We start from the raw sequence: 19013 nt of genomic DNA on the forward strand, positions 1-19013 counted from the left end.
AAGGAGGAATACTCCAGGTTGTTTTACGTTGATAGGACCAGTGGTGGAAGGAGGAGTACTCCAGTTTGTTTTACGTTGATAGGACCAGTGGTGGAAGGAGGAGTACTCCAGTTTGTTTTACGTTGATAGGACCAGTGGTGGAAGGAGGAGTACTCCAGTTTGTTTTACGTTGATAGGACCAGTGGTGGAAGGAGGAGTACTCCAGTTTGTTTTACGTTGATAGGACCAGTGGTGGAAGGAGGAGTACTCCAGGTTGTTTTATGTTGATAGGACCAGTGGTGGAAGGAGGAGTACTCCAGGTTGTTTTACTTTGATAGCAATATTTGCCTCTGAGATGCAGTGGAGAGTAGACTGAGAGTAGGATTTGAAAAATTAAAATAATTAAAGGGATATTTTACTTTAAAAAAAACCTTTTGGCCATTTCATTGTCTACTCAGTCTTATGTGAGACTGAGTATTTAGATATTTGATATTCCTTTTAACTGCCCCACCCCCTTCCTATACAAACCCATTGTAACTTCAAACTTTCTGGTGACTGATACTGGGGGCGTGGCTTTTCATTTACTGTTTTAATTTATTTTTAATCATTCTTTTTGGAAAAGAATGAGGACTCCTGGAGGACGGAGGAGACTAAAGAATCCAAAAAATATATTAAAAATAAATGAAAACATTAAATGGAAAAACCACGGCACCCCGAGTAGACCAAATGGGTTTTTTTAAAGTGAAATATCCCTTTAAAGTAAAGGCACATCACTTGAGTAGATAGTACTATAGTAGATAGCAGGCTACTTAGCTACTTTCCGCCATTGGACAGCTAGGGCCTCTTAGACGCACAGGAGGAGGAGATGGTTGTGGTTTCGCTGGAGACTGAGCCAGGCTCTGCAGAGCCAACAGTAAGTAGAGGCGCCTGGTGAAAGAGCACTGTGTAGACCGAGAGGAGGAGGAGGGGTGCCTGCACAGGTATGTGGGCTTGTAAAGTCTGTACGTTCATACAGTATACATGCGTGTGGGTGTGGGTGCGTGAACGCACAGTGGTGGAAAAAGTACTCAAATGTTTTACTTAAAAAGTACAAATCAAATATACCGAAAGAATTGTACAGTATGCCTACTTAAGTATAATTGTACTTGTACAGTAGTTACTTTCCACCACTGCTCTGTACGTTCTCTCTCTCTCTCTCTGTGTGTGTGTGTGTGTGTGTGTGTGTGTGTGTGTGTGTGTGTGTGTGTGTGTGTGTGTGTGTGTGTGTGTGTGTGTGTGTGTACACCACAGTCATTTCCTGGGCCACTGCCATTAGTTAGTGGTGGTACAGTATAAGGCAGCTAAGTAGTAGAGCAGCAGGCTCAGCCCCGACATAAAAACAATACTAAAGTACTTTATTAAAGTACTTTATTAAAGTCACTCCGGTTTTACTACTCAGATCATGGCAGGAGAAAAGTCTGCTTCAAGGTTCAGCGCTTTTGGAAAAGCTGTCAGCAGTATCACGCGGATGCACAGGTTTTCTCAACTCGCTTATTTCTTGAATCTCTAACCTCATTCTGTGAACAGTGCCTCAAAGCCCCACGCGACAGCATCGCGGCAATATTGCCCAATGCACTATTTCACTTCTATTTGTGCTCACACAGAATGTGAAATACTAAATAAACGTTCATGATAAACGCAGTTTCCATGAACGGTGTGTGAACGCAATTCTCAGTCCACTTTGACATTCCAGTCAAAACAGATTGTTTTGTTGTTTTATTTCTCAATTGACAATGTGCATTTCCCATTCACACTGACACAGTTGTTCACCGGGGATATCATTGCATGCACGACACAATGAGCATTGTGTTTGTACTAAAGATAAGGCCAGCACGACGTGATTGGAGTGAGTAACTTCCCTCTGCACAATTGAAAACGCTGTCAGTTCCATCCCACAGTTACCACATTGTTAACACAATACAAACATAATGATAAATGCTGAGTTCATACACTCTACGTAAAAATGGAGTTGTTAACTTAGTGCTTTTGCACGTGTGGTATAATTTCATGAGAAACTTTTGTGCTGTTTTGGGAAATTCACTTAGAGTTTTGGGAATGAGATTACAAGTGATTGAGGAAAAACTGTACTAGACTGTCACATTACACTGTCACTGAATCTGACATTTTCTGTGCAATATAACCATCAAAAACTAAATAGAATTATGCTTAGAAATCTCAGGTGTTAGAAATCAATATCAAACATTCCCTGACTGAGTTGAAATCCCTGCACCTGACTTAGACACATGTAGGGCATTATCCTGACCCACCACATAGCCAGTAGCACACTGACCACGTGAAGTTTGCTGTAATTTATAGCTTCTACTTTGTCTTTCCCTTTTACTCAAACTCTGTGAGACTGAATGAACTAGTAAACAAACCAGGGGGCCAAACTTATGGGGAGGACTGGCAGGAGTGTGTGTGACTGTGTGTGAGTCTGTGTGTGTGTGTGTCTCACTAAAGGATGCCATGGCATGCTGAGTCTTGGCTAAGGTCTATGAGAGTGGCGACTCACACAGGCCGGAAAAAATCCACTTCCTCCTTAGTCACTTGCAGTCCAGTGAAGATGAGAGAGAACTAGAGAGAGAGAGAGAGAGATCATCAATTACTAAAAGGAACCAACAGACGACTGGAAAAATCCTGAGATTTTTTATTTAAAAAAAATAAATGTTGTGGACAAAGTCACAAAAATAGCTGATCTACAAAGTCACAAAGTGTTATGGGTCTGTCTATGGGTTTTATAAGAATTGAACCAATGAAAAGTATTAACAAGAGCTTGTGACTGAATAATAAGTAATAACTATACATTGGATTCAATGGAACACAGTTTTTAGGTAACGGTTTTGAACAGGTTCAGCATAACTTTTTTTCGATCTTCATTCAAAGCTCTCCAAATCCTTAAGCCATCATTTTCTCTATTCACTCTGTTCATCTCTGTTCTGTTCGACAGATAGAGATATAGTGCCAGCTTAACCCCCCCTCTCTTTCTTTCTCTTTCTCATTCTCACTTTCTATTGCTATCTCTACCAACATATCTCTTTTGATCTCACACACCTTATCGCCGTAAATAACTTCATTTCAAATGGAAAAGGTGAGGCAGAGTGGAAAGGAAAGGAAAGAAAGACAAGGAAAGGAAAGGAAAATAATGTTTTTTATTAGGTTCTGTCGCACAGTCTGTCATTAGTGTTTATGGGCAAGACACACACACACACACACACACACACACACACACACACACACACACACACACACACACACACACACAGCAAAAGACCAACAGTCAATATAAAAGTAGTTATGGTTTATATAGTATAATGAATGTGATGGAGTGGTTTTCCATAGCTGTTCCCCAGAGGAGGGAAGTGGAGGAGGGAGACAGCCTGCAGCCAGTTCCCATGCCCAGCTAAGCAGTCTTCCATGGCCGGGGTCCTTATCACCCTTACAGTGGCAGCAGTGAGCTGACATACAGCTGGTGAAGACATCAGTTCTGCAGGTCAACAGGGCATGGATGACTCCACATGGTCCCGCAGGCTGCACTTGGTCCGGAAAGGACAGCCTCAACGTGATTTCTTTCCAGTAGTCAGAGTAGACAATCCAGCCTTTTAGTCTCTTGTTTGAAGTCTCCCTCTCTCCTAGGTGCAGGCCCCTCTCTCTCTCTCTCTCTCTCTCTCTCTCTCTCTCTCTCTCTCTCTCTCTCTCTCTCTCACTCCCTCTCCCTTTCTCTGTTTTTGCTCTAACTCTTTGACAGGCCAGTAGCACATTTTATCAATGAGACATATCCTTATTTAAACCCTCATCCCTGCGGTCCATGTGGGACCTGACCTGGCCAATGAAACACAGCAGGAACAGAGAGGCAGGGGCAGTCATGCTGTAAACTTGATTTCTTAGACTAGTTAAGTGAGAGGGGGGTACAGTACTGTGTGTGTGTGTGTGTGTGTGTGTGTGTGTGTGTGTGTGTGTGTGTGTGTGTGTGTGTGTGTGTGTGTGTGTGTGTGTGTGTGTGTGTGTGTGTGTGTGTGTGTGTGTGTGTGTGTGTGTGTGTGTGTGTGTGTGTGTGTGTGTGTGTGTGTGTGTGTGTGTGTGTGTGTGTGTGTGTGTGTGTGTGTGTGTGTGAGAGAGAGAGAGAGAGAAAGTGTGCAGAACGTGACATTAAATGACCAAAGGCAACTTATGTCCCTCCAGACTCAGTGCTTGTCTCTTAAGTGCTTTTCTCTGGATAAATATTCGCTATAAAGTAAAGCCACTTATCCAAGTCCCAGGACAACACACACACACACACACACACACACACACACACACACACACTCTATCAGCTCTATAGTTCCAAGCACATCACTCTCATCCGTCAAGCTGCTTTACAGACAATGGACATCACTGTGTACATCAGTTACAAAGAGCTTAGCACTCACAACTCTGTTTCTGCCACTAAAACAGACATGTGTTTGCAAGCCTGATTCAAAGCTGTATTTGTGTTCCATGATATGATATGATGTTGACTTGTTACTTCTGACATTCACTCCGAGTCCTACCCCACAAGGCAAAGAGATGATTTTGAATTACCCTATTGTCGCACTTCCAAACATCAATCTTTCATCAAATGTAGAGGCCCTCATCTATGGAATTCCCTAGATGATTCACTTAAATCCTCATTATCCTTGCCAATATTCAAAAAACATCTAAAGAAATATCTTATTTCTTCCTCTCTGTAGATTACATGTTTTACTTTGATGCGTTATATTTTATTTTGTGTGTTTGTTGTTGTATTGTTTATTTCCGTTTTTTGTGCAGTCTGTGTTTTAATTTCTTTATTGCACAGCTGCCCCCCTTTGCCAACTTGTAGACTTTTGTACTGTTCTTTATTTTTAATCTGTTTAAACCAATGACCTCTTCCATACAGGAAAGGATTCCAAATAAGCCATCTGGCTTCTTCCCTTCCTTGCATTGTATTTTTGTTCTATGATATGTTAACACAAAGCATCTCTAGCTCTGAGTCACCAATTACATGACTGCCGTAAAGAAAAGTGACTTGGAGGAACAATGTTAGACAGACGTACTGTAAGCTAATGGGTTAACTTTAGAATTCTTGGGTTAACAGGTCAGATGTTTCACTGGGGCCGTACATCGTGAATTCAAAACACAGTGTGGTTGTTTGTCTTCTTTGAGTGCACACCTGGTGGACGGGCATTTCTTTCTCAGGGGATCTGCAAGGGCAGCGACTCGGCGTGTGAGGCACTGAATGTGTTTGCTGCGATTGCGTTTCCCTGTGAAGCATGAGCAAGCACACCTGTGTGTGGCTGTTTTGGTCAAGGACACACAGTCGAGGAATCCATGGCCTCAAAGCGCATGAGGAACTTTAAAGCCTGAAACCGTCATTACCAGAGGGCGAGGCTTCGCGACATCCGAGAGAGTTACTCATTAACCTTAGCGGTCCGGGTGCGTCTCCACATTCTGAGCAGCGGTTAATGACAAGGTGAATGGCCTCTTTCAGTACGAGAGCAGCACCCTTGGGAGACTGGCTGGCCTGGGGATCAAATATTACAAGTCATGAATAATGTGCAATTGTGCATGCTATGCTGCTGTATGTTTTTCAGAAAAGTCTTTAATATCGCTCATTCGCTCTCTCTTCCTCTCCTTTCTATAGTCCTCTTTTACTCAAAAATCTCTCCTTTTTCTAAATCTGGATGATCTTCCTTTTTGTATGTGTTTGTCATGTCACAGATAGGGCACAGTGCACACATGCACACAAACAGATAGGATATGTTTGAGAGCTTATGATTTTGCTTGTTAGTATCAATATTATTACTAGGGGCCCGGGGTAGTATTAAAAAGAAAGTGATTGTCACTGGAAAAACTGAAAAACAAAGCCCTCCTTTATACCACTTCTGCAGCTCAAGTGTGTGTGTGTGTGTGTGTGTGTGTGTGTGTGTGTGTGTGTGTGTGTGTGTGTGTGTGTGTGTGTGTGTGTGTGTGTGTGTGTGTGTGTGTGTGTGTGTGCGCGTGCGTGTGTACGTCTAGAATTACTCACTGCATAAAATGTGCCTCTCACATTTGATAAGCTTGCACTCAGTAAACTATTAAAGCTCCTTGTGTCTGCTTATTTTTCTCCAGTCTTGTAAAATGTGGCCACAGGAACTACAACATTCTAGAGGAAATCAGGTCATCACATTTTGTCCCCCATCAGACCCCCATGGTGTGGGTCTGACCAATCTGCACAGCTAAAATCTGTGAACTGAACTAACACTGCAAGTGACCTGATTAGAGTAAGTAAAGCTGATTTTGTTATTAGTTGTGTGCCAACTAATAATAGTACTAAAATAACCAATCTACAAGCCCACAGTGCGTTGCAGGCCATCATGTTCTGCGTGTGTAGATTGGCTATTTGTAATTTGTATGCAGCTTCGAGCAAAACCCTGGTTAATAGGCCTACAGATGAATAGACCCTTTTATCGATGCCAAGGACACAGGTACCTCACATAGCAACATACAGGTATAAGGGTAGAAAACTAGTTCAGAATTAGTAGTAACACTAGCAAAAAATACAGTATAAAGAAGTCAGGTGTGCTTAATGTATAGGCTCCAGATCTTGTTGTTATATAGAAATAGAGGTGCAGGTAACATGTTGCACATCTTTCATCAATAAAACCGCATAAGTAGACTTAAATACCTCTGGATTGACCTGGCCATCTGCTGTAGAACTGATTAGACATAAATAAAATAAAGATGTCTGTCACCAGTAAAACGGGCATACAGCAATGTTATGTACAGTAAGTACGGAGTATCAATGATCAATATGTATTATGTACATATAGATATGTAAATATAGGATATATGTACCGGTATACTTAGATTGGATTACTTATATTTCCTGAACGGACAGGGGTTTGATGACACTATCATTGTACTAGACTGAGCTTAATTGACTGCATAAATAGGAAATGTTCTCAGCTTTGTTTTTCCCAAAACAAGACATTTATTTCTGACGCAGAATGTGTGTGAGACGTAATTATCTTGTTTTTGGGAGCAACAGAGTGGCGAGCTCTTTCTTTTTTTAGTCAGCGTATACGTAACCTTGTGATTAGCATGCTTATTGACTATACGTCTTCGGCGCTGTGTGTCAACAGCCTTTTATTCAGTCCAGGGCCACTGGCATGTTTCCTCACTGCTGTTTGCACTAATAATGTTTGGGGGGAAGGAGAGCGGACAGGTGTGGCGGAACAGACCACAGCGTAGTAGTGTACAGTGTACACACAGCATAGTTGCGTATCGTCGTCTGTATACAAAGCAGTAAACATGCTGAAAACGTCGAAAGTTGGTGAACAATCCCAGTTCTGCTCAAAACCCCAAAATTATTACTGTATACGCCTCTTACTGAAGAGTGTGTGTGTGTGTGTGTGTGTGTGTGTGTGTGTGTGTGTGTGTGTGTGTGTGTGTGTGTGTGTGTGTGTGTGTGTGTGTGTGTGTGTGTGTGTGTGTGTGTGTGTGTGTGAGTGAGTGTGTTAGTGTGTGTGAGTGAGTGAGTGCGTGCAGGTGCGCACGAGTATTGTAGCATGCGTACCGTAACAACACATTGAATTGGCTCAGTGACCCATTTGCTCCGATAGTAAACAGAATTATGTTGTCATTAGCAACTCAAACCAGGGCAGCTGAGCTCTTATTGACATGTGTGTTTGCACAGGTTTGTGTGTGTGTGTGTGTGTGTGTGTGTGTGTGTGTGTGTGTGTGTGTGTGTGTGTGTGTGTGTGTGTGTGTGTGTGTGTGTGTGTGTGTGTGTGCGTGCATGCGTGCGTGCGTGCACATTTGGGTGTTCTCGGGATGCATGATATGATCACAACATCATGCTTATGCGTAAGCAGAGACGTCTCATTTGTTTGGCAGTGAATGGAATGGTTCAGGGCAAAACATCATCATGACATTATTAGCAAGCGCTGCTTGAATGGCAAATGACTCACGACTCTCCAGGCTGGTGGCCTTCAAATGGTGGCCTTCAATATATAACAATCTACTCAATGCAGCTGTTCCTATACCAACACGTACACGTGTGTGCCCACATTGCTGTGTGTATGTATGTGTGCGTGCGTGCATGCGCGTTCTAAAATAATATTTAAGGTAGCAAAGTAAAAGTACTCCCATTTTTCCAAATCTTTTGACAGGCTTGTGTGTGTGTGTGTGTGTGTGTGTGTGTGTGTGTGTGTGTGTGTGTGTGTGTGTGTGTGTGTGTGTGTGTGTGTGTGTGTGTGTGTGATAGTCATCATAGCTTAGTTTTCATTTAGTTTTTGTAAGTGAATAAAGGTAGTCGATGAACATTTTTCGTCATAGTTTTAGTCGATACAATCAACACTGGTTGACTCGCCGTTGTAAAAGCAGCAGGCTGGTCGAGCCTTAGAGGGTCGAGCAGCAACATTACTAATCAACTTTAGCCAACTTCCAAAACAAGTCTTATGTAGACTCACTGACAGGACGGTGGCTTCTGTTGGTGTCTATCATTAACCTACTGAAGAATTCTGCTTCTGTTCTTTTAAAAGCCCAATACTTTTTCTTTTTTTAAATACAGTTTTCCCACTATTACTAACCCTACTCCAAACCCCAAACCTAAACATAACTGCAAGCACGTCGCACTTGCAACACAACAAAAAGTTGTTTGTGGTGGACACAAAAATGATATGAGCTCAACCGAGGAGGTATGGATTGAAAGTCTATTGCCTAACGAGGCATGCTACAAGCTGGCTGCTGGAATGCTTTTCTAAAGTCTACTTTATTATAACACGCCCAAGTCATGTAAAAGAAAAGGAAAGACCTCGCCCATATAGTAAGGAAAGACCCCGCCCAATAGGGGAGGGGTTGGGGGAGGGAAGCCTTGCGGGGCAAGGCTTCTCTCCCCCCATCGCCTACCATAATGTCTGTCAGAAGACGTGGAGGGTTGAATTCACCCAACACCGTCATTCCCTGTCCCTTTTATGCCCATATATGGACATCCCTGATGTCATCAGTATACAGTCAACAAACCTTACAGACCCCAAACATAGTTTATGAATAATCTTCTATATATGTCAGTGTTAGTCAGGGAGAGAGGGCGTGTGTGCGTGCGTGTGTGCGTGCGTGCGTGCGTGCGTGCGTGTGTGTGACAGATAGGCAGACAGATAGACAGAGAGAGAGAGAGAGAGATTGGAAGAGAGTTTTCTAGCCTACACTCTCCCATGACAGGTTCCACTCCTGTCTAACTCACTCTGTCACTGTGACCCATCCATGTCACTCATTTCAGCCTCTGGGTAACATGTGGGTGTGTGCCTGCATGCATGCGTGCGTGTGTGTGTGTGTGTGTGTGTGTGTGTGTGTGCGTGTGTGTGTGTGTGTGTGTGTGTGCGCGTGCGTGCGTGCGTGCGTGCGTGTGACTCCCACAACATCCTTCTGAGTGCAGTGCAGCTGTCCAGAAGGCACAGTTTGACTACAAACACTCGCTTTACTATTCTAGGTGCTAAAAGAATCCGTCAGCATTCTGCAAAGCATATACCCCCGTCCTCAAACATCCACATATCCTAGTCCAAACACTTGGGCTAGGATATGTGGATGGACAGGTCTGTAACTCTGAGATATAAATTAATCCGGAGATTTTCTTTTTTTTACAGTTTATTGTTTATTTGGATCCCCATTAGCTACTACCTTAGTAGAAGCTACTCTTCCTGGGGCCACACATAAAATACATTATATGAAAAGTGAAAACATTTTAAAAGACAGTATAAGAAAAACCGTTAAAAACTTAAAATACAACTAAATATAAAACAATTGATTAATAAATATAACGTCTCAACAACCATGAATACAGTTTCAGTTTAAAGTACAGCCACAGTATGAGAGAAAGATTTGAAACAGTGTGCAGTGTGTTGTACAGGGGGCCTGAAAAAATGAAAACAAAAAAACAAATCACACCCATGTGAAGTAAGTGGTGCAACTCTGTGTGGGGGTCCCCGGGGGGGGGGGGGGTTCCAGACCCACAGGAACGCAGTGCCGGCCCGATTCCAGCGAGCCGCCCGCGTCCGAAACGGTTGAGAAATGACAGAGTTACCGTGTGGGGGTCCCTGTACTGTACTGTACTGTACTGTACTGTACTGTACTGTACTGTACTGTACTGTACTGTACTGTACTGTACTGTACTGTACTGTACTGTACTGGCACACCTGAAATCACCATATATACAGTTAATAGGTGCGTGTGTGTTTGTGTGTGTTAGGTTGCGCACAGGTGGTGAAAAACAACCATTCTGTTTTCGTGCTCACACATACCCAGGCAGAGACCCAGCCAGGCAGAGATCCACACACATAATCACTTAAGGAAGTGGTTTGCACCACTTAGAAATGGTACTCTCCCAGTCCCAGAGCCCTGCTGGGCCTCGGACTAGATGTTGAGAACCGGTGCTTTAGTCCACTTATGTTCTATCGCTTGTTTTCCTCTCCCTCTCTGAAGTGTGAAACACAGGCCACTGAGGCCAGGGCATGAGAATCATGGCTATATGTCATGCTGACAATCAGGAACAGCCCTCAGGCAGTGCGTGTGGTTGGCTGCAATCAGTTCAATTAGTCCTGGCCGTATAAAAACAGGAAGGGATGAACCCTTCAAAAGACGTGGTTAGACGTAGTGATCTGAGGTTGTCTTGGTTACTTAATTGCACAGATGAAAAGGCCGGTCATTTAAAGGTCGATTAGTCATATGAAGTAGTAGCATTCAAACCAGCTGATCATCACAGGCCTTGGGCATTATAGGCTCACAAGAACACAGCCAAAAGGAAACCATCATTTTTAGATTGATGCTCCAGATTAAACCAATGAGTATAACCTCTAGGTTCAAGATTAAAGAGTTTTTATTTGTCACATGCATTGCTCACTAAGGAGTGAAAACAACCCCCTCGAAAACAAGACCATACAGGGGTTATCCTTTCAATAAAGGTGCTCTCTCTCTCTCTCTCTCTCTCATTTCCGAGTTTTTAGACAGCTGGTGGATGGAAATGAAGCTCCACCAGATTCCCAGAAAAGCTTGCCCCAGCGGCATTCTGGGTCCGGATAAAATATTTTCAAAAAACATTCCCCAAAAAGCTAAACTTGGTGTGATTTTCAGTGATTTTTTTTCAGTAATTTCATGAAGCAATAAAAGAAAAATGTAAGGAATAAATTAGAAAACAAATGTTTAAGAAGTAGTGAAAATAGCTGATAACATGGCACGAAGCATTGCGATGTGCACAATGAAATAACCCAAAAGAAACATACTGTACAATGAGTACTTTTACTTTTGGTACTTTTACTCAAGTGCATTTTGAATTCCGGGCTATGACCTGTAACAGAGTATTTCTATATTGCACTATTGATACTTTTACTTAAGTAAAACATTTGAGTACTTTTTCCACCACTGATATTCAGTCACAAGCTCTTGTTGTTTTTCATTGGATCAGGATTTGTAAAACCCACAGATTTATTTATTTATTTATTGCTGATCTATACATTCGTAGATTGGCATTTGCTTTTGCTACTTTTGTGGGAAACTGTATTAGGAAAGTAATGGGGCATTAATTTATGGGAGGATTTATTCTTTTTTTATATATATATATATATGGAGACAAGGTTTCTGCCCAACAATATAATAGTACAATATAGGATTTGGAATTGCAACTTCTGACATACTGTGGTAGAATACAGAATCAATTCGATCCATCCGGAAATTAAATACAAAGATAGGATGAATAAATTGGCAACAGAAGAGATATACAAAATATACCGTAGGCTACTGTAGAGAATGCAACAGGATGACAAAATTATACATAGTGCAAATAGAAGTACATATTATGTGGTATACAGCAACTCTGAGCTAGAACATACAATATGTACATAGAGATACCGCCACTAAAACACACAAAAATACACAGAAAATAGCATGTGTACTCTTTGGTGAGCGGGTAATTACAGGTTAAAGACAGTTGGGTGCTATTATCACTTAGACTAGCGATCTCTCCATCAGGGCTCCTAAACACTACAGTGTACGGTATAGAACAAAGAGCTGCCTCAGAGAAATAGGAAATGAAAGACACAAAGAGAGCCTGTTTGATTAGAGCTGCAGATCTGACACAATCATGCAAACCATCGTTCAATATCCTGGTCTTTTGTTGCCATTCATGTTCCAAACAAACTATACTGTGTCCCTGGACATAATTATGCATGCAACATATGGTGTTACAGTCTTCATGAGCAGTATGCTGTTGTTTCAGATGTAACCAACATTTGCATGCTGCCTAGGATCAGTGATATTACAGTATGTCTCGTGAATATGAAGTTTCAAAATGTGGGGGTCAGATGTCCCTTTGGCCTGTTATTGCTCTAAGTGTCTTGAGACTTTGAGACACTTTAATAAAATTCAATTGAATTGGATTCATATCAAGCAGGAGAGAGCAGCTGTCCCCTGAGCCAATTACTATTCAGACAGTACTACGTGTATATGGTGGGTTGGGTTCTAGTGGATATTCAGCGTGCTTGTCAATCTGTTTTCATAGTGAGCCTACAGTAAGTGTTATACAAACATGAGCTAAAACCATGGAGAAGGTTCTGCATTACTACATTGTATGATTAAGCATAAATCAGGCTTTAGTTCTAGCTTGCCACAATCTGCTGTGGTGTCACTTGATAAGCCTTGGTGAAATGTTTACTGTCTGCTGGTTACATCCAAGTCTAATTTCCCGACGGTTGCTCACAAGCTACTTTACACATCCTGATTGCCAGAAAAATACTGCTCTATAGCTCTAGGTCCAGGACATCAGCCTTGCTCGTTTGTTTTAAATGTCACTGATAGCTAATTGTTTGAACACGAAATGCCATTTGGCTTCAGACGAAAAAAAACTTGAAATGTCATGGACTCGCCCCTACTTACATTTGCACAAAATGCCACATTTGCAAGAAAGAGGATGAGGATGGATGAGCTTTCTGATTTGATTTCAAGAATAATGTCACGTGCCTGTACTACACCATTGATTGGCTTAAATGGTTAAATCAAAGGGAGAGAGCTTTTGGTAAATGAGGCTTTCTATGTTGTCACATGCCTTATTAAAATCATAATGACAAGAAAGCAGGTGGTCCTGCTGATGAGTGATACCCTGATGTCAGCTGCCCACTGGGCATTGTCTGTCTGTCTGTCTGTCTGTCTGTCTGTGTCTGTCTGAAAAGTAAAGCCTCTTTCCTTAGCTTTAATCATAATTGGAGTTATCTGGTGTGTAATTTGTTGCCACATAATAAACCAAAACATTTCTGTCCTATAGTGCACCGAGTCAACCCAGTGAACCACTGTTCACATTTTACAAAGATACGTTAGCCCACTGGCAGTTCCGGATATGACTACAGACAAGCTCCGTTCCGTTGTATTACATTACATCATAACGTTGCAGTGGGGCGTGGCACAGTGGCAACCTGTAGAGAAGAGAAGCTAAGCAGAGAGGTCCTTATCATCGTTGTGCTGAGACAGCCACTTGATGCTTCCCAGAGCACAGTTAGTCACAAGGAACCACTCTGCTGCCACTACAGGAAGGCCTGCACCCATCCATAGCATGTGGGCAAACTCTCTTCCTTAATGGTTTTATTTTCCCTTCCATTGACTTAGAACACATTTTCTGTCCAGTTTATTTCTTAGGGTTTTCAAGACACAATCCCTGATTTAAATAATTTGCTCAACTTCAGTACTGTCCATTATTATTATTATTATTGATATTTTTTGTATTTATTTTTTATGAGAAAAAATAAAGGGAAGCTCCGCACACTCAGATCTGCGCACAATCAATTTATTTGGCAAGCTTTCGGTCTACTGACCTTCTTCAGGCATAATCAAAACGTGACATAGGACAGAATATATGTTCATCACTTGATTGGATGATTGATCACACCTATGTCAAACATTTCAATTTGAAGGATAACTCATGGGAGTTGTAGTTCTCAGTGAAACTACAAGGCACCCAAGGACACCAGTGTCCATTTAGACAATAGAAAACATCACGAGTATTTATTTTTTATAAAATGGTGTCATCCGATGCACTCATCTCAACCCCAGTGCTGTGAGAGCCATATGAATAATGTTTATAATACTTTTCTGTACAACAATTTTTGGCCTGACATTTTCAGGCCTGGACGGCTAGGTCCAGGCTATAGGCGCTATAGGCGGGTCACTCCCCTTCTCTCTCTCCCCATTTCCTGTCAGTACTGTGATATATCAATAAAGGCCCCCCATTTAAAAAAAACAATTTAGACATTTTCACAGTATCGCAGAATATCAACAGTCACTTCATTAGGATGAGGCTCAGCGATGACTCATCTCCGAATCCTCTGGACATAAATCATCCTCTGCTTTGACAGAAAGAACAAACCAGAAGACCTCTGAGCATCTCGATTAACCCCAACCCTCCCTCTCTCTGTCTCTCTCTCTCTCTCTCTGCAGGGCAGGAGAGCTTCAACTCTCGCTCCCTGGCCTTGCAGGCCCAGAAGAAGATCCTGAGCAAGATGGCGACCATGGCCGTGGCGAACCTGCTGACGGACGACGCCAGCAGCGAGATACTGGACGAGCTCTACAAAGCCAGCCGCGAGTTCACCAAAAGCAAAAAGGAGGCCCACAAGGTCATCAAGGACGTCATCAAGATCGCCCTCAAGATCGGCATCCTCTACCGCAACCACCAGTTCAGCCCCGACGAGCTGGACACGGTGGAGCGCTTCAAGAAGAAGATGAACCAGGCGGCCATGACGGCGGTCAGCTTCTACGAGGTGGAGTACACCTTCGACCGGAACATCCTGTCGGAGCTGCTGCTGGAGTGCAGGGACCTGCTCCATCTGCTCGTGGAGCAGCACCTGACGGTGCGCTCGCACGCGCGCATCGACCACGTCTTCAACCACTTCGCCCACGCGGATTTCCTGGCCGAGCTGTACGGGGACGGAGAGGAGTACAGACTCTATCTGAGGAAGATCTGCCACGGCATCAACAAACTGCTGGACGAGGGGACACTTTAACTGTCGCTCTCCACTTTTGATGTTGGGATATGTTGTCTACCTACTTCCTTCTGTTTTTTCCACCTCTCATTGAACTGCTCGCACCCCCACACCAGGAAAGCCCTTTCACATTTTGCATCCAGTTCCATTAAAGGGGAATACCACTCATTTTCAACATTGAATTATGTCATTATTAATATAGCTTACAGTTGTTGTGTGGAAATAATAAACAAGAATGACGACACCTTGATCCATGACCCCAAGTTCTAGACCTCCAGTTCTAAGCTACACAGAAGGGGGGGGGGGGGGGGGGGGTTTGAGACCTTGTTTTTATTAATTCCACACAACAACTATATGTTATGATGATGACATGGTTCAATGTTGAAAATGAGTGGTATTCCTCTTTAAGCTGACTGTTTTTTTAAATAGGTTTGATGTAAACTAAGTTCAGCTCGTTTTGCAGTTCTCTGATCCAGTCTAGAGTGTATATCCCCTCGTGTCACCGGGTGGCGCCGTAAACTAGAGCGGATATTGATATTAGCCTCCGATCAGAGGCATCATGATTTTAGTTTACCCATAAACCTGTGAAGTAGTGCACGTCTTTAAAATAAACAATGTCCAAAATTGTAGCAACTGGCAAGACCAGGTTACTCGATTCGGCATTTATGCGGGGGAACAATAACTAACCAACCGGATAATTATATAACCGGATATTAATAGGGGAACACCAAGCTTTCTTCCGTGTGCAAAAGTCCTGGTGACGCAAGGTTGGGTTTGATGATCTTCCTATTCACTGGGGCAGTGTGTACCACTTTATACATCAATATGGTTGCTGTCAGGCAGAAACCTTGTATCTCCATATTTCATGCTTTTATGGTTTATGTTATGCCCTATTTTATACTTCGTTTTGCAGTGTCATGCAGTCTTGGATATGACATGCCCAAATTGGGGACACCGGATTGACAGTGTTTGTCTGGGTTAAGTGTGGGTTTTATTAATATTTAACCAATGAATGGGTATAACGAGAGCTTGTGACATATAGAACTACATTGGATCAATTGGAGCATATGTTATTTTTTCCATTTCGTGAACAGTAATGGTTTTAGACATACAAGGTTTACACCTGACAGCGATATGAATTGTACCATTCCAAGTCATTGTTCCTTTTGTGTATCAATGTGTGCTGTATCCAGGCCACCAATGGCCAAACAATTATGTGAGGAGGAAGTAGGGATATTGGAATATGAAATATAATGTCAGGAGATCTGCCATTATTTGTGATCACCAGGCAGTTGATTTAACGTGTTAATTTAATTCTGAGAGTACAAATGGAACCAAATGGACCCGTAAGGGTGCACACTCAAAGTTGAATTAACACTGAGGACTGAGGTCAACATTTTCCAAACTTGAAGCTTAAGGATTGGAATTCAGACCACAACGAATAATATGTTGTAAATACAGTAAAGACTTCTCCCTATTATGTGGGTGATGTGATGTCTTACGAACACAATGTTTAAGAGAAGGCCAAATCAGTCAATGTCTATATCACAGAGTCCTGCCAAATATGTAAATGTAATGACTTTGAGCGCTGTCAAATGCCTTCATGACAACTCTTTCTTTTAGGCTGTGGCTTCCAAATAACTTTTCATTCTGCCTTTGCATGGTGCCACAGCTAGATTAGACTGATTACAGGTCCTTAAAGCCATAGTACCCAGGGACATTATTGTGTCGCAAGGGGAAATTATGCCAGAAATCTTATAATTACAGCATTTGTATCAGAGCTGCAGTAAAAATCCAGCATAAGCAGCATGTCCTCTGGACTGGCCTTGACAGAGTTAGCTGTATGTGACTGCGTACACTACTACACACATTGTGTGTGTGTGTGTGTGTGTGTGTGTGTGTGTGTGTGTGTGTGTGTGTGTGTGTGTGTGTGTGTGTGTGTGTGTGTGTGTGTGTGTGTGTGTGTGTGTGTGCGTGCGTGCGTACATGTGTGGGTGACTGTGTGCATGCGTGTTTGTGTGTGCACATCTTTGTATGTGATCACCTTGAATCACTTGTTTGTACATAAATCCAACTACAGTATGGCACAGTGTGTGTTTATTATGCGTGTGTGTGTGTGTGTGTGTGTGTGTGTGTGTGTGTGTGTGTGTGTGTCTATCTTCTACCAGGGTGTAACACTTTTTTGTCTTTTATTAAAGATTCCATGTAAACTTGTGTCGATAATTATTTGCCTTTCTTTTCAATCAGTTAGATGTGCTCATCATCGTACATGCATGTGGTTTCTAGTTTTTCCCAAACTATGATTTCTAGAACCATTTGAATACTGACAGACTTTCAAGGTCAATATGATGATGTATGTACAGTGCCAGTGGTGGTATTGTTTTTTTTTTTAGAACTAAGCTCACAATGCGTTGCGATGCGACAAATTGTGAGAGGTAATGTAGAGGAGTAAAAGTATAATATTTGGTTGGGTCTGAGATGTAGTGAAGTAGAAGTAAAGGTACTGGATATTGGAAATACTCAAAGTACAAATACCTCAAAACTGTACTTAAGTACAGTACTTATATTGTGTCCGCCAGGCCGAACGGCCAAAGGCTGAGACTATAATTATTTTCACCTCTGATCGTCTGTGAACAGATCATCTCCGGCACCGTTGGACCGATCAGATTGAAACTTTGCAATCTGGTACACATCTGTAGTCATGTTATCAAGACATATCATATTTGCTTAGCCTTCTAAAGTTTGCAGGAGTGGCCCGTTTTTAACAAATTACCACAAATCATAAACTAAGTGTCTGATGAAACTTTGCACACAGGCCTACAGTCCCATGGTGGTCAAATAGTGATTCAGCCTGGCCTGGGGAGGAAAAAAAATTATATAGCGCCTTTAACCAAGGCGCTTTACATAGATTGTGCATTACATTCACCCATTCACACACAGATGGCGGCGGAAAATATGCAAGGCACCAACCAGCACATCAGGAGCAATTAGGGGTTCAGTGTCTTGCTCAAGGATACTTTGACACCCACTCTGGGGGAGCCTGGGTTCGAACTGGCAACCTTGCAGTTGCCATCCGGCCACTCTACCCCTGAACCACCACCGCGCCACCGCCGCCGGGAGCCAGTGCCTCTGGTTGTCCCAGGTACGATTCCAGGCCAGGCCAGGCCAGCAATGTGCTGATGTGTGTCCCTGAGCAAGGCTCTTAACTCCCTATAATTGCTCCCCGAGCGTATGTGCCTATTTTATACCCTACAGACAGTGACAATAAATACCCCAAGGAGTGGGGACTATTTTATTCTAGGTGTTTGGTCAAAACTCAGATGTTTCCAACATCACACTCTGGTAACTACATCTCCCAGAGTGCACCAGCAAGATGGCTGCTCGTTTGGCTGAGCTGGAACACCTGAAAAGGCTGGAGGGAGCATTCAAAACATTATTCAAACAAACAATACACCAGAGACAAGAAGCAAGATCTAGGCTACTCATGTTCCAAGTCCAAAGACGGCAATGGTCAGTGATATTGTCTTGTGTTATTATTCAGTCATATTTGCAATACTGCTAAATGTGTTTAAACCTGGCTTTAAGGGGCTAATGTGTAAGTTTAACTGCTACAGTTTGGATTGAAGGTGAAGGACCACATTGCAGTATTTCTTTCATTTGTGTTTTGAAAAGTCTAAAAGTATAACTTCACGAAATAAGACAAAGTTAGAAATGATTTACTTAAAATACAAAATAAAATAGTTCATGTTTCACCGTGTTAAAGGTTTAAATTATCTAATTATGGGCGGCGGTGGCTCAGGGGTAGAGTGCCTGGATGGGAACCGCAAGGTTGCCAGTTCGAACCCGGGCTCCCCCAGAGTTACTGTCGAAGTGTCCTTGAGCAAGACACTGAACCCCTAATTGCTCCCGATGTGCTAGTTGGTGCCTTGCATGGTTTCCGCTGCCAACGGTGTGTGAATGGGTGAATGTAATGCACAATCTATGTAAAGCGCCTTGGATAAA

The 19013-nt window shown here is 42.6% G+C and overlaps 1 protein-coding gene across 2 annotated transcripts in view; it reads left to right on the plus strand.

Moving 5' to 3' along the window:
• Positions 1–17225, plus strand: part of tnfaip8l3 (tumor necrosis factor, alpha-induced protein 8-like 3) — a 22581-nt gene extending 5356 nt beyond the window's left edge. For both annotated transcript variants that reach the window (XM_080760031.1, XM_080760030.1), the window contains one exon: positions 14470–17225. In XM_080760031.1, the coding sequence (XP_080616157.1) occupies positions 14470–15032 (563 nt within the window). In that variant the 3' untranslated portion in view covers positions 15033–17225. The remainder of the gene's footprint in view (positions 1–14469) is intronic.
• The last annotated feature ends 1788 nt before the right edge of the window (positions 17226–19013 follow it).

This window comes from Protomyctophum bolini (assembly GCF_963924005.1).
Source record: "Protomyctophum bolini genome assembly, chromosome: 1".
Classification (NCBI taxonomy): Eukaryota; Metazoa; Chordata; class Actinopteri; order Myctophiformes; family Myctophidae; genus Protomyctophum; species Protomyctophum bolini.